At 46.0% G+C, this 27,357-nt stretch overlaps 1 protein-coding gene across 3 annotated transcripts in view; it reads right to left on the bottom strand.

Moving 5' to 3' along the window:
• Positions 1–8,880: 8,880 nt before the first annotated feature.
• GEMIN8 (gem nuclear organelle associated protein 8) overlaps positions 8,881–27,357 on the bottom strand; it is a 34,515-nt gene continuing 16,038 nt past the window's right edge. For all 3 annotated transcript variants that reach the window (XM_090063395.1, XM_090063411.1, XM_090063402.1), the window contains exon 4: positions 8,881–10,947. In XM_090063395.1, coding sequence (XP_089919521.1) covers positions 10,691–10,947 — 257 coding nt within the window. In that variant the 3' untranslated portion in view covers positions 8,881–10,690. The remainder of the gene's footprint in view (positions 10,948–27,357) is intronic.

Raw genomic sequence — 27,357 nt, 5'->3', positions numbered from 1 at the left:
GAAGTTAACTCCTGGTCTCAGTTAAGTCAATGACAAAATTCCCATTAACATTAAATTGGGATGGAATTTCACCCTTGATTTTAGTATAAAAGAAATAAAGGGCACAGCCTCACCTTTATACAAATCACATTTGTTTACAAACTAGTCACAGCCTCAGCTTGATGCAAATCAAATAAGTTTACAAACTAGTCAGAGGGGACCAGCAGGCACTGGGGGAGTCCCTGTTCCCCAAGCACTACCAGGAGTGACTGGGAATAACGGTCACAAGCTGGCAGAGGGTAGATTCAGATTAGACATCAGGAGGTGCTACTTCACTGTCAGGGTGGCTAGGATCTGGAACCAACTTCCAAGTGAAGCGGTGCTGGCTCCTACCCTGGGGGTCTTTAAGACAAGGTTAGACAATCACCTTGCTGGGGTCGTTTGACCCCAGTACTCTTTCCTGCCATGGCAGGGGGTCGGACTTGATGATCTGCTCAGGTCCCTTCCGACCCTATCAACTATGAAATTATAAATTAAAAATAAAGAATAAGGCTTCTTGATTTCTCTTTGAAAACAGTCTAACAATACCTCCTTTTATTTTTCTAAAAATGTATTTTCTTTAAGAAAGTTACAAACCATAAGTGTGCAGGTAGCATAGTTGTTGAATTCTTTTAAACTTAAGAAGATTTTCAGGCAAAAGTCCCAGCCTAGTTCAGAAAAAAACAGTTGTGGATTCAGATAAGGACTGACTTTTGGGGAGAATTTACTCTACTTGGGCTGAAAGATATTTTACTTCAAATATTTGGAGTGCCTACAATTTCACTTGTTCAGTTAATTTACCCTCTTTAAACAATTTGATATTGCCAAAAATTCCAGCGGAGTGCTGGAAGATCTTCTCATATTTATAGAAAGTGTAATTTACTGTGTATAGAGAATGTGACTCTTGCTTCATTGTGCTGGATTATGTTTTCCCAAATAGCCTCAGATTCTCAAAGAAACGAAGAAAAATAAGGTTTTGTGGCTTGAGGCGTTTTACGTGGAAGAATCATATTTCACACCATGGCCACCACTAGCTTATCCCAGTGTAATTTATTCAGGCCAAAATGTCAAAACCTAGGTGCCTAAAGTTATGCTTATAAATCCTTCATAAGGCACATTAATAAAAATATTTTGCTTTTCAAAGGTGCTGAACAACAGGCTTAGATTCTGATTAACTCAACAGTCTGGAAAAAAAAATCAGCCTGTTTTTGTGAAGGTGAATAGATTTGACACCAACATCTGGGGAAAAAAAGAATGTCTTGAGTGTTTAACTGATTCTTTTAGAAAAAACAAATCAAACAAACCAAGCCACATAATTTGAACTTAACATTTCAGGCATCATAATTGTATGCATGTCCGCTGTCTGAATATGATACAATAGCATCCTCAGCCAACCATTGTGCAAAGAGCTCCTGGAGCATCACCACACAAAGGGAAACAAATCACAAGAGGGAGAACCTGAGCACAATAAAAGAAAGCTTTAAAAAGTTAAATATTGATTCCACCAATTAGAACGGCCACTGATATGCCCTTATCCATTCAGGCAGCAGCAACCATGAGAGGATAAAACAATCAGCTGCTTTATGAAGAAATACTTTTACAAGGACAAATTCTACCTTGACTATGTCTCCAGGCCAGAAGCAAACAGTTTTCCATTCAGTATCAGGTGAGAAGGGCATCAGTTCTTTTGTATGTTGAAGTTACATTATGTTCAGCTGCATCAGCTTTTATGCATATATAACACAAAGAACTTTTGCCATTTTCTTTGCACAACCATCAGGACCTGGATGCTGAAGCGAGCACATGTGTGCACCAGTGCACGTGTGGCCTCGGCTGTCCCCTAACTCCACGGAGCAGAGCGGTGAATCCGGTGGGCGAGGAGCCAGCAGCAGCAATAAGGTAAGCGGGGCTGGGTGGGGAGGGAAAGGAGGAGCAGGGCCACCTGTAGGGAATTGGAAAAGGGTTTTCCCCACCTCCCATCCCTATTTAGCTGTGCTAGGTGGGAGCCATGCGAACAGGCCCTGCAAACAGGCGCGCTCTTCAGGGGCGTGCCAGAGTTTGCACAGGAGTTTGCACTCAGTAGGGCAAGAGTCACTGGGGCTCAGTGACTCAGTGCTGTATTTTCTGAATAGGGAGGGGCAGCTAGGCTTGGTCTTAAGGCTGCTTAGTGGTTTGAGTTCATGCAGGAGGGCACATGGGAGAAGTCTGAACTCTACACGATGGCATCGACTTCAGGCGGGTCTTCAGAGTCCTCAGGTGAGTGTACATGAGGGAGTCTTTAATGGGGGTGGTGACTTGGAGCACAGCCAGAGATCCTGCCATGATGCTGCCTCCTGCCCAGGGATCCTCTGAGGCCTCCACCCAGACAGAACCTTTGGGTGGGTCAGCAGCACCCAGGCCCCCTGCCTGCAGGGGTTGCCTGTTGCATCCTTGAGGGCCTGGGGGTAGTGGGAGGCCCCTCATCTGTCCTACGTGTACCCTGCTTGAGGCCCTGGAGTGGCAGGTGAGGGAACTCGAGGGAGAGATGAGTAGGTTGTGGGGGGATCAGGGAGATCAGTGGTTACTTTTATTCTCTGTAGGACAAGATGCCTGGCAGAGAAGCAGCGAGGGAATGTCCTGAAGCAGATACGGGTGAATGGAGGACAGTCACCTCCACGGCCAAACCTCTCACTGCAGAGATGCTGACTTGGGTGCAGAGATGCTGCAGCTGGGGTACAAATATGAAGCCATGGCTGCACTGGAGGAGTGTGCCATGGAGGAAAGTGTACTGGAAGAGCCCACAACCATCACCAAGTGAGCTGAGGGCCAGCCAAATAACCAGAAGAAGAGATGCCACGTCATCATGGTGGGTGACTCCCTGCTGAGAGGAACAGAGGGAACCATCTGTCTCCCAGATCCCATGGCACGAGACATTTGCTGCCTGCCCGGATCCCGGATCAGGGACATCATAGCGAGGATTCCTGACCTCACCCGGCCCTCTGATTATTATCCCATGGTCCTGATCCATATGGGCACAAATGATGCGACTAAGAGTAGTCTGCACCATATAATGAGTGACTACAGGGCTCTGGCAGCCAGGCTTAGGAAGATGGGGGTGCAAGTGGTCTTCTCGTTGATCCTCCTGGTCAGCGGTCGCAGTAGACATCACGTCACCTGTGTCAGAGAGGTCAACCTGCAGCTCCAGAATTGGTGCCATCGTGTGGGCTTTGGCTACCTGGACCACAATCCGCACTTCCATGCAAGAGACTTCCTGGGACGCGATGGGCTTCATCTCTCTGCAAAAGGTAAGAGTCTCTTCTTTTACAGGTTGGCTGGACTTTAAACCAGATTCAACAGGGGACAGGGAGGCAGGAGATGGAGAGAATTTAAGACCTACAATCTACGAGACATGCAACAGAACATCCCATGTAAATACTAAGTGGTCCACTGGGCATCAGAATGGGAGGAATCAAAGGTACCATTTGAAGGGCTCAAATGCCTCTATACTAATGGTAGGAGCACGGAGAACAAGCAGGAAGAACTCGCACTCCTGCTTGCAAATAACTTCAATTTAGTGGGGCTAATGGAAACCTGGTGGGACCCTACCCATGACTGGGAAGTATGCACTGAGGGCTATAGGCTGTACAGACAGGACAGAGTAAGGAGGAAAAGGGGGTGGGGGGGGCAGGTTTTGCTGTCTATGTTAAAGAGCGCTATACATCTACCCTAATCAAAATGGGATCAGAGGAGGAGAAAGTTGAGGCATTGTGGGTTAGGATACATGGAGTTCAAGGAGAAAGGGACTTGGTAGTGGGGGTCTGCTACAAAGCTAGACTTGGAATTCTTGAGGCAGCTTTCAGAAGCTGTATGGTCTAGGGATGTGGATGTCATAAGGGACCTAAACTACCCTGACATCTGCTGGGAGGAGCAATCAGACAAATCCATGTAGGTTCACATAGGTTCTTAACCTACCACCACACTCTTCACCTAACACAGGAGGCATACGGTACCACTACGGGGAATGCCTTACTGGACTTGGTGTTGGCTATGGGGGAGGACCTGGTAGGGGAGCTGCAGATTCATGGTCTCCTTGGGGACAGTGACCATCAATCAATCAAATTCACCATACGGCATAGGGTCAGAAAGATAACTAGTATGGTAGAAACGCTTGACTTTAGGAAAGCTATTTTCAGCATGTTCGGGAGTTTAGTTATTGACGTACTGTAGGATAAGAGTATTGGTGAGATGGGAATCCAGGAAAGGTAGTCGTTCCTAAAGGAAGTGATCCTTTGGGCACAGGGGGTGTTGATCCCATTGCGAGGGAAATGGGGTAAAGGGCCCAAAAACCCTTCTTGGCTAAACAGAAATCCAGGGAAGACTAAAGGCAAAAAAAGAGGCATACAGGAAGTGGAAATGGGGAAGCTACCAAGAAGGAGTATACCTACTTGGTCTGCACTTTCAGGGAAGCAGTTAGAAAGGCCAAAGCGACTACGGAGCTGAAGCTGGCAACACAAAATAAAGACAACAAAAAGTCTTTTGTTTAGGTAGGTAGAGAGTAAAAAGAAGGTGCAGGGCAGCATAGGACCCCTACTGAACAAGGAGGAGCAATTAGTGACAGACAGGCTGAGCTCTTCAATGAATTTTTTGCCTCAGTGTTCCTGAACAAGAGTCAAGACAAGTCTCCTAATGGATTCTTAGATGGGCATCAGAGGGACACCAGCCCATCAACTATTGATGCTGACTTGGTGCAGTCACTTGGGTGGACTGGATGTGTTTAAGTCAGCAGGCCCAGATAAGCTTCATCTGAGGGCACTGAAGGAATTGGCCAGTTTCACAGCAGAACCACTGGCACAGCTGTTTGAGCGCTCATGTTGCTCAGGTCAGGTCCCAGAGGAGTGGAAAAGGGTTAATGTGGTCCCTGTTTTCAAGAAAGGTAGGAAGGAGGATATGAATAATTATAGGGCAGTTAGTCTCACCTTCATCCTTGGAAAAGTCATTGAAAAAATTATTAAGAATCATATCTGTGTGAGTCCAGTGGGAAAAATAATGCAGCAGGGCAACCAGCATGGATTTCACAGAGTCACCGATTCATAGATGTAGGGTTGAAAAGATCTTCTAGTCTGACCCCATGCCCTGGGCAGGAGAGAAAACTCGGCTCAAATGACCCCAGCTAGGTAATCGTCAAGCCTCCTCTTAAAGACCCCCAGGGTAGGAGCCAGCACTACTTTACTTGGAAGTTGGTTCCAGATCCTAGCTGCCCTGACTGTGAAGTAGCACCTTCTGATGTCTAGTTTTAACCTACTCTCTGACAACTTATGGTCGTTATTCCTTGTTACTCTGGGAGGTGCTTGGGAGAACAAGGTCTCACCCATTCCCCACTGGTCCCTAGTAAGTTTATAGATGGCCACCAGGTTCCCTCTCAGCCTTCTCTTGTGAAGGCTGAACAGGTTAAGGTCCTGTAGCCTCTCCTTGTAGGGTCGGCCCTGCTGTCCCCGGATCATGCGAATGGCCCTCCACTTGCATGCAATAGGTAGATCATGCCTGACTAATCTGGTTTCTTTTTATGACCAGGTCACAAAACACTTAGATGCAGGAATAGAGGTGGATGTCATTTACTTGGATTTTAGGAAGGCCTTCGATATGGTATCTCATCCCATTCTTATAAATAAAGAGGCTGTGACTCAGATGATTACACAGTCCAGTGGGTGGCAAATTGGCTTGGGGGTTGCACCCAGAGTGTGGTGGTAGACAGGTTGGTATTGACCTGGAAGAATGTGGGCAGTGGGGTCCCACAGGGCTCAGTCCTTGGACCTGTACTTTTCAGTGTCTTCATCAATGACTTGGATGTGGGCATGAAGTGTACTCTGTCCAAGTCTGCAGATGATACTAAATTGTGGGGTGAAGTGAACACTCTAGAGGGTAGGGAATGATTGCAGGCAGACCTGGACAGGTTGGAAAGGTGGGCAGAACACAATAGGATGCAGAAGAAGGACAAATGCAGATTGCTGCACCTAGGGCATAAAAATATCCAGCACACCTACTGGCTGGAGAATGACCCCCTCAGCAGCACAGAAGCAGAAAGGGATCTGAGTCATAGTGGACTCCAAGATGAACATGAGTTATCAGTGTGATGAAATCATCAGCAAAGCTAACTGCACTTTATCATGCATCAACAGATGCATGACAGAGAGAGCACCGAGGAGGTGATACTTCCCCTCTGTGTGTCATTGGTCAGACTCCAGTTGACGTACTGTGTCGTTTTGGGCGCTGTACTTTAAGAAGGATATGGATAACTTCGAGAGGGTCCACAGGAGGGCCACTCGTATGGTTAAGGGTTTGCAGGAGAGACTGAGGGACCTGGACCTCTTCCGCCTCTGCAAGAGAAGGCTGAGAGGTGATCTTGTGGCCACCTACAAATTCATTAGCGGGGTGCTGCAAGGAACCAGAGATGCTCTGCCCACCAGGGCACCTCTTGGGGTAACAAGGAACAATGGTCACGAACTGACAGAGATTTAGACTAGATATCAGGAAAAACTTCTTCACAGTAAGGGTGGCCAGAATTTGGAATAGGCTTCCAATGGAGGTGGTGCTCTCCCCTATCTTGGGGGTCTTTAAGAGAAGGCTGGATAGGCATCTGGCTGGGGTCATCTGACCCCAGCACTTTCTCCTGTCTAGGCAGGGGGTCAGACTTGAGGTCCCTATGAACCAAAGATTTTTTCAAACATCATTTTTTCCCTTATTGAGTTGAAATTGGTTTGCATTTTTCCCATCTGACTGCTGGGAAGCTGAGTTACAGAGAAGACTAACATTTTTCATGAACTATCAGCTCCATAAAACCTATGGGGCCTGATTCTTTTTTGCTTTGTTCTTTGCACAGTTAAACATAGACTTGTGAAAAGTGAATGCAAAGCTCATGTAAAATGCTACCACCAGGGACTGGAGAATTGCAATTTGGTATCTCTATATGGTTACTCTGCCTGTGTCAGTGATGGCACGTGGCAAGGGTGAATCAGGCCCATAGTGGTCCATTTCTGTTCTTCCATGAGGCTGACATAGTACTTTACCTGAGAAATATTTCTGCAGTGTATGATTAAGGACTGTAGCATAGTACTACTGAGGTGCAAGAAGGCAGAATTAACATTGAACAGGGAGTATTAAAACTTTGCATTTCCTCACATATGAGTGTTAGTCACACTGCTCCCATTATCTGGGTCTTTTTTTCCTTTTGTTATTTTTCAGCATTTCCTAGATTTTTTTTTAAAAAGCAGTTCAGCAATACATGTAATAACACTTTGAAAAGCAAGTGAATTGCTTTCAATATGACCCAATGTTTAACATGAAAGATGGGAGACTAGCAGAAATGAGACCCTTTCCTGTGTAGAAGTTTGTGGAAGAGTACTATACTACTCTTTTCCAAACCTTCTGGAGGTTTGGCTGGTTATGATATAGCTGTTTGTAGGGCGCATTGTGACGGGGACTCTCCTCTGAACACCTCATGGAGTCAAAATGGGGTCCAAGCAGCTCCACCCATTTCTTCAGCCCCCTGTAGAACCAAAATTATATGAAGAAATCCACTCTTGCTCTGGGAGCACTAGGACACTTGATAGAGGAAGAAGGTTGTAAGCCATGTTAGTCTGAAGTACGATGTGGGTGGTTAAATGCTTGTTTAACTGATAAGCACAGTGATAACCAGTTATAGCTTACCAGTTATTGTTTAGTGCAGGGCAGGGCAGAGTCCAGGAGGGAAGGGGAATCTATACAGTGCCCCAGCAAGGACCCTGGTCCAGCCACTTCCAGCCTCTTTGCCACCTACCAGCAGTCCAGGCTTGGGGCAGGCCCCTGCTGCCCACTGTGGAGCCTGTGTTGCTCTGTGTAGGCAGATGCAGCCTGTCCTCCATGGCAGGGTGGGGTGGGGCAGGTGCCAGTCCAGGGCTCAGCACCCACCTGACTTTGCAGAGCCTAGTGCTGCACCCCCTGCCAGATGCAGTGCCTTCTGTTGCTGCAACTGCTGCTGCTGGCAGTGCCCGTGCGCACTCCCCAGTTGGCACTGGGGGGGCTGCAGGGCCTGGCAGGGGCAAAGTGGAAGTAAGGGGACACAGGGTGGGTCTCCTGGGCCTGTGGCTCAGGCCCACAGTGCACCCCACCCGCCCCATCTGGGCCTGGAGAGTACCTTCCCTACCTCCTGGTGGATTGTGAGGTGCAGCTCTGGGAGCCAGGGAACTGCTGAGTCCCCACTGCACACGTGGGGGCTAGAGTCACCTCACTGGTGCCAGCTGGGGCAGGGGCAGGCTAGGCAGGAGTAGCCCCATGTGGGCCAGGCTGGGGGTTGCCATACTGATTAATCATTTACCTACTGCAGTTACAACAGGTTTAATCTATATTTTTACATTAGTATTTACATCCCTGGTCTAAAGCCACTCAGAAAGCTGGGCAGGATGTCGCCTTGGAACCTAACTGGTTCAGGAAGATATGAGGTGTCAGGCTTTCATAGGCAACAACCTATTTTGTCAGATGCTAGGAATGAGTCCATGCCTTTTTTAATAGACTTACTACATCTTTGAACTAGGTAGTCTAGAAGGTCCTACCCTGCCCTACCTTCTGTCTTCACACAGCAAAGAAAAGACTGGTTTATGGATTATGGGAAGAGGGGTGTCAGGGAGAGGAAGATACCCTTTCCCCAGAGAGCATGACACATGCCATCCACTTTACAATTTACCAGTTCAATGGATCTGTAACTGCCTGGGGAGAGCTCATCTATTCATGACTTATGTGATTAAGGCAAGTTTAGCATCTGATCCTAAGGAAATGTTATACATTCAAGATAGCATGTTTACAAAACAAAAACCTCCCCCCCTCCAAAAAAAACCCAAACAACCCACAAAACAATTATGAAAAGAGTTTATTCTGTCACCCAAGAGAACCCCCAACAATTCCTGACACTTCATCCTATATCATATTAGTATAATATGTGATATAACAAAATTCCAGCAAACCAAATGTAGAACTACATGTCATAATCCCTCTCTTACCCTCCTGAGAGCAAGCTTCCTCATACAATTACATTGGTAATGAGTCTTGGAGTTGGGAAGCTTTTAATTTCAATTGGCTTGGTCTAACTACATCACATTACACCAAAATGACGTGAGTTCAGTTAGAATAAATAAAATAGGGCTTCTGAAGTTGTAATGCCAGGAAAATAAAAAATGTGCTCTCACCTACCCAGATGTAGCAAATCATAGAGATTTACTTCCCATGTGTTACAACATCTAAGTCAAACAGGCATGTATGTGACAGACAGCTGGAGCAAAATAAAATTGGAACTTCAGCCTTAACTTTCTCTGGCCTAATGATAGATCATGAATGCTTAAGAGATTTTAGACAGCAAACTCTTCCTTTGGAATTAATTATGATGCAGAATCTTGCATAGAGGCCATTTAATCATCACATTCTTTATCTGGCTTGTTTGCACATACAAAGTACACAGTAGCAAATGACAGCAGAAATCCGTCTGAAAAATAGCTATTGCATACATAGGGTACCACTTTTCACCATTCCAACCATGCCCCACTTGTGAGAAGTACTGCCGTAACTCCCCAGCTATTTATAGTAGCACTAAATTTAAGTAAGGTGGTAGAACTGTAACCCTAGGCCAGGGTTATGCTAAAAAGTTTTGCCAGTATAGCAAAAGATCATACTCCCACTAAACTAGCAAGACCTGTCACAGCTGGATCTGCACCAAAAAGTGTGCTTCTGTCAGCTGAGCTTATGTCATTATTCAAGGATCTGGGGTGGCGCTGTTGGGCCAAACATCTCCTTTTCTTGGCATGATCTGCATCTTCAGGAAGAGGATTTGCCGACATGGCTGTCACAGAACCTCGCATAGGCAGGCCCAGTTTCAGCTGGTTTAATTTTCCTTTCCTTTAAAGTGTCAAAAATAACTAGAACCTTTTGCTACCCTGCCAAATTCAGTGTCAGCATAAGCACAAAATGTGCCATGTTTTCACAAACGTCTTTCTTACTAAGCATCTGTAGAATAAAATGTCCTTTTTTTTTTTTACATTTAAATCTAAATTAGCTTCCTGGCTGAAACCCTGCCAGTTGAATATCACACTAGAAGAAAGATTTCCTGCCCTATTAGAAATCTTTGAATAAACATTCAAGTGGTCATGCTACTGTTGCTTAGTACATTGTACTTTGGCCAACTGACTCTATGTTCCCAGAATCAAGGATCAAAAGACACATGTGAAATATACCCTGTTTAAAAATCAATCTAAAGGATATTGTGTTAAAAAATAATAAAAAATTGGATGACTTGTTTTTTTTGTGCAAGGGGGAACAGCAGAGAATTCAAAACTTAATTACTTCTGTACAGCTTAAGTTTTCCCAGCTCAACTAAGTGAAAACAAATGTGATTTCATTTCCTGCCAAGCACAGTCAAGGTAGGCCAATGCTACATCAGTGAAAATATATTCTCAAGTAGTAAAATACCATTTTCCTCTACAATGCAAATTGTAAATGAGCTAAATTGTCAACAATTTAGTTCATCCTCTGGAAGTGGCATTGGTTCCAAAAACACTAGTTGACAGATAATAAGATGGAGGGAAGGAATGACACTCAATTTGTTAATTCAACTGTGGCAGCCTAAACTGGGCAGCACCAAGAGCTGGTCTGCTAGTGCTGAACATGATCCAGCTTATAGTTTCAGAGGGATAACAGGCCAGTACTTGGGCTGCTTTTTATCACAGTTCTTATCAAAGGTAAGCTGCATGGCGGTCTCCATAGCTTGGATTTTGGGGGCACCCACACCATAGAGTTTCTTCATTTCAGCCATCCTCCTCTCCCCAGGTCTCTCTGTAGGGGCTTGCACTGAACGGCCTGTTCTGACATGCAGGTCATGATCAGCTTCAACATACATGTCCTGGCGCTCTGCTTCAAGCTGCTGCTGTCTTCCTGCACAAATAAACCACAAGAGACTTAAAATTATTGGGATACCTACCATCTGACACATTAGGATAACAACCTCCCAACATGCAATTCACTGCTGCTTTTTTCTTCTCTTAATGAACACTGATTCAAATGCATCCCTGACCCACTGCTCATAATTGTAGGGAAGGATAAACTGTGGCTTATTAGTACAATTTAGAAAGCAGATTTCACGTTATATATCATGCTGTGTGATATAACGATGAATACCATAGAACGGCAGGGCAAAAAGTTACAAGAAAAATAAACTGGAACTGAAGTTTAAGACTTCTGTAGACAGCGCTTTGAGCAAGGCAAAATTAAAATCAACTTTGTTTTATCTCTCCCTACAAATATATCTTGAAAGGAATAAGGGAGTGCAAACTAATACTGAAAGTAGTTATTTTGCAGCTGCAATGATGAAATGATACAACATAACTTTAGATGAAGCAGAGCCAGAGCAGCTGAAAATGTAAACAGTTACTTTATGAAAAGAATGAAGTAACTACAGACTGTCATGCAAGTGCTATCCATCAACTGCATCCAATGCAACACAGCTGTCATAGTTGTTTAAATGCTCTAAGTTCATCTATAACTTTAAAAATATAACAAAGACAATATTCATATTATTTTCTATTTTAAGACCCTGAAGCACTACCAGTTACTTAAGGGTAGTCAAAATAATTCTGAGGTGAAATTCTTAGTTGTATAATATAGTAGGCTGGAAGCATGAAATAGACAATTCCCCCTCCTCAGGCCAGGCTCTGTGCAGTGAACTACAAGTAAAAGCATCAAGCTGACAAGACAGATAACAATGTGCTTAAAGACGTGTTCAAAATTGTAGGATTTCTCTTAGAAAATAAAGTATGCCTCTGGTAAAGTCTTGAGTACGTCCAATTACTACTGCACACACAGAGAGGTAATGGTTCTCAGTATCTCCCACAACAGAGGCCCTTATTAAGCAAACAAAAGTTATAAACAAGACAAGGAAAGAAAAACTATACTGTTTCTTTTCTAGCATTTAAACAAACAAAAAGAGAAATGGAGACCCACAGATTGAAGTGTATGTTCCACATGGGACTCAGACTTTGTATTATGGGTATTGTATTCTGCTTCCCCCAACCCCCAAAGACTAATGCAGAGATTTATCTCTCATGCAACACAGAACATCTGCAAACCCTAAACCAAAGTTAAGTATCTTGACATATCTGCCTTGGAACATCTGTAGGTTATTTTTACACTGGAAAGTAATGTGTGGAGCAGCCAGCTGACAGTCTGTCTGCCTCACTAAATGAATTATTCTTCATTCATGGAAAATAGAATTTTGAACAGTATAATCTGAAATTTCAATTCTGGCATTTGCTTCTTTGCTGGAAAGATTGTACTCTCGCTGTTTTAGGCATCATCCATACTTTTTGTCAGAAGGTGGCAAAAAAGCATCAGGAACTACCTAACGTTCTTCTTACAACGATTATGTATTTAGGCATACCTCTAGCACTCTGCTTCCAGTATTCAGAGAAGTATACATTAGAGTTCTGGTTTGTTTTGTTTTTTTTGCATTTGCCCAGTGCCAGGCCACTTTAAACAAAAGGCCTCACTGACACATTAGTAAAAATGCCTGTGGCTAGTACTAAACTAATAGTGGGAGAATGGTCTGTTAACTGTAGGGTCCCAACTACCCTACCATCACATTACAAAATATTAATATAATGCTAGGCTGCCAACAACCAGCCAACATGTTTTTTAGGCAAACATTGTGTTTGTTTATTTAGGTGCTTAGTTATGTTAGTAAAAATGTCCATCTCTTCCCTGCTCCCTCTTGCCCTAGCAAGCTGTAGCTCAAAGTCTCTTACACCTAGTCGTACAGTAAGATTTTTGCAGGGCTGTGAATAGATCTTTAGACTCTATGACCTGTTCTCTAATATCCTATGACCATGACCCTATTCCTACACTTCTGTATTTATTGTGCAATTTAAAAAAAAAAAAAATTCTGTGCATTGCTGTATATGGGAGACATTTTCTCATCTGTCTGCTTGAGAATAGTCTTTTGCAGCTTGACACAAGACAACACATTTAAAATAAAATTCACTGCTTCTGGAGGCATGAGTGTATCTGTTTGGTCAGCCACGGGTTTTAAGATAAACACAAAAGGCAGCTCTGCAATATTTCTGTTTGGAGATGCTGAGAAAATTCTGTATTATCCCTCTTTTTCACTCCACAGAGAGTGAAATAACACAGCTTCCCCTTAAAGCATTCAACTTTAATTACTGGCAAGATTTCCCCTTCTATTATAATTTGGAACAAAACTTCACAAATAATTTTAGGCATCTGGCCAGCCTACCATGTCATCTGGTTATGCAGCAAGGAATAAACATTGCTGACATTTTTATAATTGGACAGTTCCACTTCCCCAAAGTTGCTTTGGTCCTAAAACTAACTCCAGGATCAATATATCACACTGCTAGCTGTGACACACTTCTACTTTTCGATGATCCTTAATTGGCAAGAAAACTGTTGGCCTGTTTTTTGGACACAGTGAATAAGAGATTTCTTTCCAACTTTCAGATGCCCCAAAGCCCATATTTAACTCTTTTTCAGTTGTACTGGTGCACTATCAAGATTTTTAGGGTTTTATTATTGTCGTACTAAGTCCTGGCTTTGAACACAGATGTGTAGAGTGCAAAAAAATAAAAATAATAATAATTTAAAAAAATCAAACGCACAGGGATCGGTCACCTAAGTAATAAGGACTCAAGAGGATTTTTTTTGTTTGGTTTTGTTTGTTTGGGTCCTTTTCTGGCATGCAATAATCATATCTAATTTAGTAGTACAGTACATACTATGCCATAGCAGAAGAAATCTATGTCAATTAAGATAGCAGCTTAAAAACAAAGGTTTCTCTCATACCATTTTTATTCTTTTGCTCTTCACAATTATAATAGCCAACTTTCAACTTTTTTCCTGTTAGTCCTATACAAAATAATAATGCATATCAAAGATTTCTCCACAATTCTTTAGGTGGAAACAGTTCCAATCTGTCACATCTTTTTGGCTTGTGACCTCCACAGATGATCCTCTGGCAACAGACCTAGGTCCTTCTCTGATTAAGAAGTTGAAAATGACTACTCCTTTATTAACTTTGTTTCTTGCTTAGCTCCCATACTATTCTTCGGAGAAATACCTCACTTTTCCCAGTTTTGTTCTTTGCAATTTGTAGTCAACCTGGTTTTCTGTTAAGTCTAGATGTCTGCTTATTTCAATGAGTGTTTTTTCTCTCTTACTGCTACACATACATGTTCTGAGTTTCCCCAAGCCCTCCTAAACACTACCTGAGCTGATCTTGAGCAGCGCATCATAAAAAGGGGTTATGCTGTCATCATTTCCACTTGTCAGATTCCTTGTTCTGTCTCTTAACATGCTTGTGAGAAGCAGCATTCTTCAGCCACGCCCACACAGTGTGGATGTTTGATTCCCTAGGGACGGCCAGCATTGGTGCACACCTTGCACCGCTCCTACTTTTCCCTGGGGAATGTTTGTGTTGTGTGCTCTGGTGTGCAGCAGGTTATCTTGAGTGGGGTAGGGGAGTCTAGGGCCAGCACTGTGCTGGCCCCAGCAGCCTTACCTGGGGTCCTCCTGGGGCTGCAGCAGCAGCAATTCTGCTGCACAGAGCCTGGTCAGCAGCTGCAGTGTGGCTCCAGGCAGCCCAGCTCCACTTTTGAGCAGTGCATGCTGCCCATGTGTGCACTGGTCTTCTTTTTTTTCCCCCCCATGGGTTTTTTTGACCCTTGGATGGATACTAGATATCTAGGGTTCAAAAAAACCCTCTGCTCCCGTGCTCTGCATGGCTGTGGTTGTCTGGACGCAGCCTGCTGTGCTAATTTTTTGACCATATGCTGCTCCACAGTATGAGATCTCAGCTTTTCCACGGGTATTTTTCCTAGGGAGCAGCACACAGCACTGCATGTAACACTGTAGCAAGCTTCCATGAAAAATCATTTTTGAACTGCCAGAATCAGACTTTAAAAAAAAAACAAACAAAACTATATTTATCTTTAACAACAGGTAAGATCTTGGGTACAGATAAAACCTTACACCTCTCTCTAAAATAAGTTCAAAAACTCAGAATTGTATAAATTGAAGGATTCTGCAACTCCAAAATGGTGAGATCTAAGGGTTGAAACCTTCAGCTCTGCTGCTGAGTAAATGTGGTGCTTTGCAAGTCTCTGGTGTTAGTGAGAACCCTGAAATGTAACCCACCTTCGAATAAGCCAAAATGTGAAAAAGAAAAAAGTCAGGATTATGCAAAGAAAAAAGGGCGCTTTGTTTTTTTTTTTTTTTTTTTAACTGTTTATGATCTTTCTGAAGCCGGCAAGTGCTAAATATCAGAAAAAAATGCACAAATAAACTGAAGGAAAGCAAATGATGCATCTGTGGCTGTAAGAATCACCTCTAGCTTGTTAACTGCTTCTCACTGGTAATTACATGAGGCAGACTGGATCTATGCTTTAGAGTCCTTTAAAATTGAAATTGGGTTCTACTTGCAGAATGACTGTGTTACCAAGGCTATAAGTGGGATCCTGGTGTTCTCTGATTAAAAAAAAAAATTCCAATTTTCAGGTTTAAAAAAAGTAATATACAATCCACATTTTTCCATAATAAATGAAACACCACTAATATATTGATATCTATATATAGTGGTGTTTTATTTTAATCATGAAACATGTGGATTATGCATTACTTATTTCTAATCTGAAAATTGGGGATTTTTTTTTTTTTTAAATCAGAGAGATTCAGGATCCCTGGTAATAACTATTCTAACTTCTCCCCTCCAATGTCTAACAGGTGAATTTTGCTCCTTAAACAGGATGTTTAGGGCCAGTTTACACAAGGAAATTAACTAGGAGAGCTACAGCAGAAGAATTATTCTGTTGCAAATAAGCTGATGACTCTCCCATACAGAATCATTGAGCATTTATACACATAGCTTTTCATGCTGTTGTTGGTGTCACTGGGCATAACCCTAGGTAACTCAGAGGGATGGAAGACCACGAGCGTCGATGAAGCCCCTCTGCTCTAGGCCCAGGTGAGCCAGGGCCACCCCCCCACCAAACCTCTGTAACCCTTTCTTTGAACTTTTGTAACCTCCTGTAATACTGGAAAACAGGATGAGTAGCAAGCAAGCTGAAACTCCCTAAAAACTGTTATCTGTGGAATCCAAGGACACCGCTCAGAGAGAGAAGGGAGGAGGGGAAGTGGGGGTGCAGCTAGTGGAAAACTACTGCAGAAAATGACCAGGGTATAAATATACACTGTTGCAGGGCTAGGGGTGTGGGATTTGAGACCATACAGTCTCCCTGCGCCTTTTACTTGAGCTTAAATAAACTCCGTCTACTTCTCCCCCCAGTGTGTTTATTGGCGCGACGCACACCGGGCAACGAACCCAATTGTTGCCTCCCTCGGGCACCTTGTGCCGGCAACACTGTGACATGCCAGAGATCTGGCAGGTCAGAGCAAACTTGATTAATCAAGTCTGCTCCGCACGTGACCTGACGTGCACTGCGCCGCTTCACGTGCAGTTGTATAAGTGGCAAAATGTGCGTCAGTGTGCAGACAATAACAGCAGTGCACTTTTGAACTAAAGCACCTTCAAGGTGTTTTAGTTCAAAAGTGTGCCACCACCATTTTCTCAGTGCTGATGCGCATTTTGCCACTTATATAACTGCATGCGCTGCAGCACTGGACACAAGCATGTGTACAAATGCCCACTGTTCTGATATAATTCCTCACATAAACAAAAAGTTAGTTATTATAATAGCAATCAACCATGACATAAAACTAACACAAAGCATTGGAGGGATTAAAAACCCTGGCATCTTCATAGGACCTAGTCTTAACTCATTCTGTCCTCTAATGACAAACTGAGTAAATCTTACCACGAGCTTAACTAAAACCTGTGAACAAGACAACTCTTCATTATAGACTTTAAAATAATAAAAAGAACAGATGTGTTCCTTGTGAGGTTTGCTGTAGTTTGACTGAAATCTCATTAGAGAAACCAGTAGGGGTAAAAATAAGTCTTAAAACAGAATGCAGTCCTCAAAATGGACACTGCTGTAATCAACAATCTGCTGCAGCAGATGCAAAACAGATTTTAGAAATCAAACAGATTAATTAGGCACCGTTTGTTTTGTCATTATGGATACTTTCTTAACTTTTTCAGAGGAAAGCTGACAAATGTAGAAATAAGATGGTGTGGCAGGACGCTCTCTAGGGGTTCCATGACCTCCCCTAGCGCCCCCTGGCTACTGTGTCAAGCCGGTGTCAAATGCACCCCCACCAATCTTTCCTGCCACGTCTTTGATGTTTTAAGTGTTTAGGGGAGGCTGCCTTTTATATCTGCTTTGACACGGTACCTACCTTGCTATACTGGGGCTCGGTCCAATTGCCCACCAGCGCCCCCATGGGCGCTTCCCTTCGCCTCTCTCTCGCAGCCCTCGCCGCACCGGGGCCTTGCCTCTCTATCGTCGACCCCTCCCGGGGCCTGCTCAATCTGCTCGCCCCCTCCTGGGGCTTCTCCCGTACAGACAGTGCCCCACTGGGGCCTATCCCTCCACGCTCAGCTCTGGGCCTGCCTCGCGCTTGCCGCGCCCTCCGCGCCCAGCTCTGGGCCTGCCTCGCGCTTCCCGCGCCCAGCTCTGGGCCTGCCTCGTGCTTCCCGCGCCCAGCTCTGGGCCTGCCTCGCGCTTCCCGCGCCCAGCTCTGGGCCTGCCTCGCGCTTCCCGCGCCCTCCGCGCTCAGCTCTGGGCCTGCCTCGCGCTTCCCTGCCAGCACTGGGGCCTGGCTCGCGCTTCTCGCGCTTCCCCGCCCGCACTGGGGCCTGGCTCGCGCTTCTCCGCCCTTCCCCGCCCGCACTGGGGCCTGGCTCGCGCTTCTCCGCCCTTCCCCGCCCGCACTGGGGCCTGGCTCGCGCTTCTCCGCCCTTCCCCGCCCGCACTGGGGCCTGGCTCGCGCTTCTCGCGCTTCTCTGCCCGCACTGGGGCCTGGCTCGCGCTTCTCACGCTTCCCCGCCCGCACTGGGGCCTGGCTCGCGCTTCTCTGCCCTTCCCCGCCCGCACTGGGGCCTGGCTCGCGCTTCTCGCGCTTCCCCGCCCGCACTGGGGCCTGGCTCGCGCTTCTCGCGCTTCCCCGCCCGCACTGGGGCCTGGCTCGCGCTTCTCGCGCTTCCCCGCCCGCACTGGGGCCTGGCTCGCGCTTCCCCGCCCGCACTGGGGCCTGGCTCGCGCTTCCCCGCCCGCACTGGGGCCTGGCTCGCGCTTCCCCGCCCGCACTGGGGCCTGGCTCGCGCTTCTCACGCTCTCCGCCCGCACTGGGGCCCTCTATGCCTGACTCGGGCTTCTCAGAATTGGGGCTCAGGCGGCCTCAGCCTTACCTGGCCCCCAGACCCGCCTTCTTGGGTCTATGCCCCACCGCGGCCTGTCCCGATAGTCGCCCATACTGGGGCCGGGGTTGGGATACCCCAAAACGCAGCACCCTCTCTGGCACTAAGAACCCCCCTTCTACTGGGGAGCTCTCTTGAGGCCTCCTCCACCCCTACAGCCTCACCCGGTCCTCCGGTTGTAACAATAACCAAAACCAAAATCTCCCCCTCCTGGGTTACAACACAAACAACTTCCAAGCCAACCTGGCTCCCTTTTACGCGTATCCTTATCAGGGTTTCCTCCACCCAGAACTGTCAAACAGATGCTCTCCAGCCATCAGGCTTCTCTCTTATGTTCGGCCCTGCTTGCTCTAACAGAGCTCCCTCCTCCTCTTGGGCTGCCAGCAGGGGAACTGACTCTGGCCTTAGCCTTCTCTGTTTATAAAGGCCAGGCCCTGCCCCCTGGCAGTCAGCTGACCCAATCAGTTGCCATAGCAACTCCCACCTGCTGCCCTGGTGAGTGGCAGTTGAGCCCATTTACTACTATTCAGTAGCAGGCACCCTAGTGCCCTGCTACAGATGGACTTACAAATTTAAGATGGACAAATAAATTTAAGAACAGAAGTGTAAATATGAAATAAAGAGAAAGCAATTAAGTACATTCAAAACACAGGTAGTTGGATGCAAATCTAGAAATGAAATGACAAGATATTGTCAAGACATTTAACCACTCTGGGCCTCAGTCTATTGATCTGTATAATACTTTCCTACCTCACAGGGCTTTTGGAAGGATTTATAAATGAAAGAGATCAAATTATTTCAAAATCCTGTAGAGTTTAATTTAAAGAAGCTAGTTCCTGATTTATGTAGAGGTGCACCAATATATCAGTTGCATATCAGATTGGCACCAACAACAGGAATACTGACATTACTGGCCATCGGCTTTTTTGGGCTGATAATGTCACCAATAAATGCTGCCTACATACATGCAGCCAGAGCATACATGGAGCCAGGAATGCAGCCTGGCGAGCAGCCTCCAGCCGGTAAGTATGTTGGGGGGGCAGATCAAGGCCCCCAGAGTGAGGGAGGGAGGGAGTGGGGTAGGGGCAGGTGTTCATAGATTCATAGATTCATAGATGCTAGGGTCGGAAGGGACCTCAATAGATCATCGAGTCCAACCCCCTGCATAAGCAGGAAAGAGTGCTGGGCCTACATTACCCCAGCTAGATACACATCCAACCTTCTCTTGAATACCCCCAGGGTAGGGGAGAGCACCACCTCCCTTGGGAGCCCGTTCCAGACCTTGGCCACTCGAACTGTGAAGAAGTTCCTCCTAATATCCAATCTAAATCTGCTCTCCTCTAGCTTGTGGCCATTATTTCTTGTAACCCCCGGGGGCGCCTTGGTGAATAAATACTCACCAATTCCCTTCTGTGCCACCCTGACGAACTTATAGGCAGCCACCAGGTCGCCTCTCAACCTTCTCTTGCGGAGGCTGAAAAGGTCCAGTTTCTCTAATCTCTCCTCGTAGGGCCTGGCCTGCAGGCCCTTAACCATACGAGTGGCTCTTCTCTGGACCCTCTCCAGATTATCCGCATCCTTCTTGAAGTGCGGTGCCCAGAATTGCACGCAGTACTCCAGCTGCGGTCTGACCAGCGCCCGATAGAGGGGAAGTATCACCTCCTTGGACCTATTTGTCATGCATCTGCTGATGCACGATAAAGTGCCATTGGCTTTTCTGATGGTTTCGTCACACTGCCGACTCATGTTCATCTTGGAGTCCACTAGGACTCCAAGATCCCTTTCCACTTCCGTGCCACCCAGCAGGTCATTTCCTAGGCTGTAGGTTGTAGGTGTGCTGGACATTTTTCCTCCCTAGATGCAGCACTTTGCATTTCTCCTTGTTGAACTGCATTCTGTTGTTTTCTGCCCACTTGTCTAACCTGTCCAGCTCTGCTTGCAGCTGCTCCCTGCCCTCCGGCGTGTCCACTTCGCCCCATAGCTTAGTGTCATCTGCAAACTTGGACAGAGTACATTTCAAAGCAGGGCATGGGAGGAGCCACAAGCACCTTGTCCAGGAGGTGGGGGTGGAGTGGGGGCAGCATCTACCCCCCCAGATTTATGCATGGGGCAAGGGTGGACTGCCTGTTGTGGGCTTGGGTCCAGGGGCTGCACTGACCTCTTCCCAGTGGGGGGACCTGGGCCTGAACTGACTCAGCTGTGTAAGGTGGGTGGTGGCACAGCAAAGGGTAGCTACAGAGGCCTATGGGGAATTTTGGGTACAGCCTCCCCAAGCCCCACTGAGTCCACCCCAAGTGCACTGGGAACAGGTCAACACAGCCTCTGGCCCTGAACCCACAGCAGACAACCTGCCTTCACTTCATACACAAATCTGAGGAGCCACATGCCCCCTGTGCCTCCCTCAGGAGTGCACACAGTGGCGGGAAGCTAACCTCCCCACTCCTTGGACAAGCTGTGCCCAGCCTGTACCCTGTCCCAAGGTCTCATTTACCACCCTTGTGGGGCAGCGCCTGCCCCTGCCCCACTCTCTCCTTGACTGTGGGGGCCTTGATCTCCCCCCTCACACATCCCCCCCTTCCCCTTCACAGACTTACTGGCAGGATGCTGCTCTCCACCCTGCCTGAAATCGGCTAATCGGATTGGTATCAGCTGATATGGCTGTTTAATAATAGGCCATCAGTATCAGCCAAGGAAATATTAGTGTACCCCTAGTTTTATGAATATGATTATAAACTAAATGCTCAGTTGTGATCACATATACCTGACCAAAGATTTGAGATGAGAAAAGACTCAAGACTCCACTTCAAAAAATGTTCATGCTAGCCATTTACATTTCAACTATCTAGTTAAACTGCCAGTTAATTGACTTGTATTTTTTCCATTACTTTCCATTATAAACATCCTTAAAATGAGATCTCAGCATTACTTAACTCAAAATGAATTAAAACAGAACTATGAATAAGGAACCAGCTTGCTTGACCAGACCTTGAATGAAAATCTGAAAAAGAAAAGAAAAGGGAGATGGTGCTACTGGAAACGATGCTGAGAAATATGGCAGACTCCTACATGCCCCCCTCCATAAAAGCTAAATTGTACAAACGATAATTGAGGCATTATCATTTACAACATAAAAGTGTTGTCACAGTACAGCCTTGTCACAGTACATTGTTTTGTATACCCAATAAGATGCATGCACTTTTGAAAGAGGTGTCCAGAGTCCATACATTTACACCAGGGGCGGGCAATTATTTTGGGTGGAGGGCCGCTTACCCACTTTTGGCAGGCTGTGGAGGGCTGCATGGGTAGCCTCACCCCTTGACAGGTGCTCTGCCCCCTGGTCACCATCTTAGGACCAATGTCACAGGGTCAGCACCAGTGGGGCCCAGGCCAGCAGGCGTCTGCGGAGCCAAGCTGGGCTGCACAAGCAGGGAGTGGGGAGTTGGCCCGGTTCCACAGAGCCTCTGCCAGCTGGGACCCTGTGCTCCTGCCACCCTGCTCTGGGCCCCACCGTTACTGGCCCCAGGACACCGGTATGGGCTGTGCTCCCACTGGCTCCCTGCCCACTGACACCCAGTGTCCCCCACCCCCCATGGTACAGGCAGGGGGGCAGCTCACAGCCCTGACCCCCTGCTCGCCAGCAGGGAAGCAGACTGTGCTGAGTGTGGGGAAAAGTGGCCCCTCGCCTGCCGCTCCATGCTGCACGCGCTTGTAGCCCATGCGGGGGCTGTCTGGAGCAGGAACAGGCAGCCCCAGGTGGGCTGCAGTGTAGGGCGCTGGCCATGGGGCGGGCGAGGGGCCACTTTTCCCCATGCTCAACACCAGCTTGTAACCCTCCCCACTGCCAGCCTGGCAGTGGGGCTGGGTTACAAGGTGATGCTGAGTGGGGGGGGGGGAGAAAGCCGCCCCTCCCCGCCCCATGCCTGGTGCCCCGCGCTGCAGCTGCTCGCAGCCTGCCTGTGCCTGTTCTGGACAGCCCTGCGCAGGCTGCGAGTGCCTGCAGTGCGAGGCGCCAGGCATGGGACGGGCAAGGTGCCGCTTTTTTCTGTGCAGGAAAGGAGCCCAAGGAAAAGCTGAGAGTGGGGGGAAGCAACCCCTCTCCCACCCCATGCCCAGTGCCCCATGCTGCAGGTGCTCATAGCCCAACTGGGGCTATCCAGAGTGGCCACAGGCAGCCCTCTGTGGGCTGCAAGCAGCTGCAGTGCGGAGCATTGGGCATGGGGTGGGGAGGGGCTGCTTCCCTCCCCCATGCGCTCCTTCCTTGCCCAAGATCCCCCCACCCCACACTTACCTGAGCTTCCTGTTCCAGGGCAGCCACATGCTCCCTGCCCAGAAATCCTGGCTGGGGCTTCTGGCTGGGAGGCGGGGTGAGGTGTGGCAGGCCCCGCTGTTGTGGGAGCCCATCGGGGTTCCCCTGGGTCCTACTGCACTTGATTCCTGTCATTTTTGACAGGAACCAAGGGCAGAGAAATATTAATTTTCTACATTGTTTTAGGGGCCCCGTGGGCCATATTTTGCCCACCCCTGACTTACACCATCTGACAGAACTGCAGTCTGATCATTATTTTGACCTTATAGTGAGAATCAGGTACCCACCACTGCCTTTAGTAAGGATCAAGTATACAGCAGTAAGATTAGTACAGAGTCAGCTGATCTACATCTTTCCCTTCCCCTTTTAAAGGAATCCAATCTGTCACTGATGGCAACAATGCTCACGTCTGAAAAAGGCACTACCATGTGAACAGACAGAAGGATTACTTAAATCTCTATATAACTGCATCTATATGTTCAACTAGGTACATCTCTACAAGGAAGACTAATACATTTTCTTTCTGTACCAGCCTCTTAAAAATAAGGATGACCAAATCTAAGCATTTTTCTTTATAAAATCATGTTTGCCTTGGGCAAGATGTACTTTTACCTAAGTTTTGAATGCAGACTTGCATTTGAAAAAAAGTTTCAAGCTGCACAGGGATACATGAATAATATCAGAATGGAAAATGTAACAGTATTTTGGCCGTATGTGTGTGTGTGTGTATATATATATATATATATATATATATATGTGTGTGTGTTAAAAAACATGCAATTCTCACATTAGCAGATTCAATGGGGATACCCTTCTGGCTCCAACACACTAGCTAACTACCCATCAAGAGTGATGGCGTGTCAGGGGGAGAAGGGGCTGAGATTGAGTGACACCACCTAATGCCCCATGCCACCGCTATTCTGCCTCTTGCAGGGAGCGGGCTGGGGGAGCTGAGGTCAGCACTGCTGGCTCCAGTTCACCCACCCTCTGTCCGGTCCTCGGCATGGCTTTGGAATCATGGTGGTGCTCCCCCACGCTTGGAGCACTGACTGGCTGTTTGTTAGCCAATTAGAGAGTGAATGAAGTGTTACGCACAGACGGACAGACAGACTTAGGTTTTTATAATATTAGAATTATGAGACTTCAAATAAACTAATTAACAGTGGGAAATGGTAACTATTTTTGCAAAAGTGTTTTTGGATAGTGTATTGTGTTGTTTTGATATTTTTAAATAAAAGTGAGAGACGTATATTAATACTATGGACTGGCCTTTTAGAGAATGAACATGAGAATAATTTAGTGCAAGACAGAAGAGGTCAGGGATATCATTTATCAACTACTCCATAACTGCCCAGATGCCTATTTTTATCCTATGGAAAATGGAAGATAGATCATGGCAGCTTAGTTGAAAAGAGGGTTAAGTTACCATGGTTTAACTTCCATTTGCTGCAGGAAGAGAATCTGCATACAGGAAGTTAGGACAAGACAGGTGATGTGTGGTAAATAGTTTCCTTCTTTAACTCCACAATAAATTACTCTTTTTCCATACTTTTGGTTCAACAGCAGTTATCTGAGATATGGGTAAGTACCACTGATGTTAAAATCGGTTTCTACGAGAAAAGTATTTTTTCTAAGACTAGTAAATTAGGGTAGGCTGCTTTGATCACAAGAGGCCTCTTTGAGAGAGGTGTCCTCACACTTTACGAAGTAACTTAGTTCATCAGAAATTTGGTAGAGGGAAGAAAAGGATACATCTTGAAACTTTCTTCTGACTGTGCTTCATATTTCCCTCTCCTGCTATGCTAGTTAACTTTACTTGTAAGGCAATTAACCGATCAAAAAGTCTGACAATTCAAGACTGTTAAAAATGGTGAAATAACAACAACCTTCTGCATGCCAGTGCTGCATAGAAACCAAACCATGTTTTCCTAGTTCTGACATTGCCTTTTAATAAATTTAACCAAAAGTATTTACAATGTTCACTGAAAGAATGTCCCCCTTAAAGTCTTCAGTTTTGTGCTTAGAACAAGATTCTTAGTTTTATTCAATGCAGATGTGAATCCCAGTTAAGGAAAATGAAGACAAACAGCAGCACTTCTAACAAGCAGAAAAGGTGTGAGGATGGATCCCCTTATTATCTGATATTTGAGAGCCTGTGGAGAGAACGCAAAATTACTCAAAACACCCTATGGATAAAAAGGAGCTGAACTATTTTAGACCCATTTGCTCACACTGGCAAGGCTTTGCAATCAAGTGGATAAAATCTTATGCTCAACTGTAAAAAAGCATGCAGATATCCATGGTGATTTTGCTATATCTACTGCTCTGGCATATTATCCACAAATAGATGAAGAATACAATGGTATCAGTATTGACTCTGCTTTGGACAGATCTCAAAAATCCAGCATGAAAATGTACTGACTTCAGGTGGGACTTGAGCTGCTTCCATCATCAACTTCTTTGAAAGGTGAAAAGTTTGGCACTTAGAACAATTCACAAATCTGCTTCTGGAACAAGAGCTTAAGGACTTGTTCAAGTTGCAGCAAGGGAGGGTTTAAGTTGGATATTAGGAAAAACTCTCTCGCTAGGAGTGAGAGTGGTGAAACACTGGAACAAGTTATCTTTAGAGGTGGTGGAATCTCCATCCTTGGGGTTTGTAAGGCCCGGCTTGACAAAGCCTTGGTTGGTTATGATCTAGTTAGAGATGGTCCTGCTTTGAGCAGGGATTTGGACTAGATGACCTCCTGAAGTCCCTCCCAACCCTAATTTTCTATGATTCTGTCTGCCTGTTTTGAAAAAGGCAGCTGGCATCCTGCCATTTAGAAAGGAAATACTGTACAATTCCTAGCAAGCCTCTCTCAGTATCTCCCTCCCTCCCACTTCAGTGAGACCATTCATATTCTTAAAATTAGGGAAGTGCCTAAGTGACTTTGCAAACTTCACGAATAAGTTCAGCTCACAAGTGGACAGACTCATCTCCAGGGATCCTGGTTTTCTCTAACAAAAACAATCCCCAATTTTCTGATTAAGAAAAGTAAACCAAAATCCACATTTTTCCATGATTAAAATGAAACACATATCCATATATAGATATCTATATCTTAGTGGCATTTCATTTCAATCATGGAAAAATGTGGATTTTGGGTTACTTTTCTTAATCCTAAAATTGGGGATTTATCAGAGAAAACCAGGATCCCTGCTCATCTCCCTCAGTCATCTTTGTGAGAAAACATACCAGTGACCAGGCATTTGCCACTACCTACTCTGATACTCCACCCTGTCCCTCCATGTATTAGGCAGATTATCTTGTTATACTAGGTTTTTGCTGTGATGAAAAACATTAAAATTCTTCAAAATTAAAAATAAATAAAAATCAAACTGTCACTGTCCCTTCACTCTGAACAGTTCCACTGGTGAAATAAGGAGTGAGAACAGTCTCTTAGCCAACTGCACACTACAGAGATAGCTTGGAACATGAAAACTATCACCCCTGAACAGTCATAGAACAAATATTCACCACTACTGCTCTCCTGTCTTCTGCATATGGCTTCTGCTGCAAGTCTCCTGAAAACAATGGTGATCTGCAAGGAGCAGGCAGGGGAGAGAATATCTGCTCATGGGTGTGTTGATGCTTGTGAACAATGTACTTTGTGGGACCTAAATTTCCTAATCTCTATTTAAAGGAGACAACAAAAAAGCTGATTTTTTTGGTGCAACTTTTCTACAGCAGCTCCAAGAGAAATCAAATAAGGAGGTTTTTTATTCCATTAAACATGAGCAACACGACACCACTCTCTGCATTATTTATTTCAATATAAGCCTGAGTTTAAGATGTATTCTTTCATTTTATACAGGCTCCACATTCTGTAGCCTTCCACACTGCAGAATTGTGCCTTGATAACAAAGCTGCTTGAAGATCTTTAAAAAAAGAAGTAGTTTACTTTGAACTCCATGTGCCCCTGTGCTGAGCCTAGAGCGGTGGTCACCAACCAGCAGATCTCGATCCAACAGTAGATCTTGGAGCCTCTTGGAGTTGATCTGAGGCTGGGGTGCTGAGTGCCCATGTGCAGGCATGTGTGCGCCCCAACCCAGCAGGTCAGTCCATGGGGAAGGGAAGGGGCAGGGGCTAGATGGAGGCCCTCGTGGTGAAGGACAGTGGCGTAGAGGCAGGAGCAGCGGTAAGTTGAATGGGGCCCCGGCAAGGGGAGTTGTACATACATACATACACACACACACACCCCTCCATCACTTGCACCCAAATAATTTTTTCTTCTCCCTTCCCCTCACTTCCCTCCCCACAGACTTACCTGCTGGGTTGGGGTAGAGGTAGGGGGAAGGGGAGTGTGGCAATGGCGCATGGTAGATCTTGGGTTGCCTTTAAATGCCAAAGGTGATTTCCTACTTAAAAAGGTTAGCGATCACTGGCCTAGAGCATACCCAAAAGAGGCATCATATCATTTGGACCCGGCTTCCTCAACATCTGTATAGATTGGGCACTTCAGCAGGGATTTTTTTTGAGCTTTTATCTAATAGCTGACTGAATCAGCTATTAGATAAAAGAGCCAAAAGGCCCCACTGAAGCATGCAATCCAAACAGATGCTGCAGAGCTGGGTCAAACCAGTGCACTGCTTCTTCCTGTAAAGTGCCTTTTTG

Source organism: Crocodylus siamensis, chromosome 1 (assembly GCF_052110815.1).
Source record: "Crocodylus siamensis isolate JL-2025a chromosome 1, ASM5211081v1, whole genome shotgun sequence".
NCBI classification, from domain to species: Eukaryota; Metazoa; Chordata; order Crocodylia; family Crocodylidae; genus Crocodylus; species Crocodylus siamensis.
This window is presented reverse-complemented; position numbering and strand designations above follow the sequence as displayed.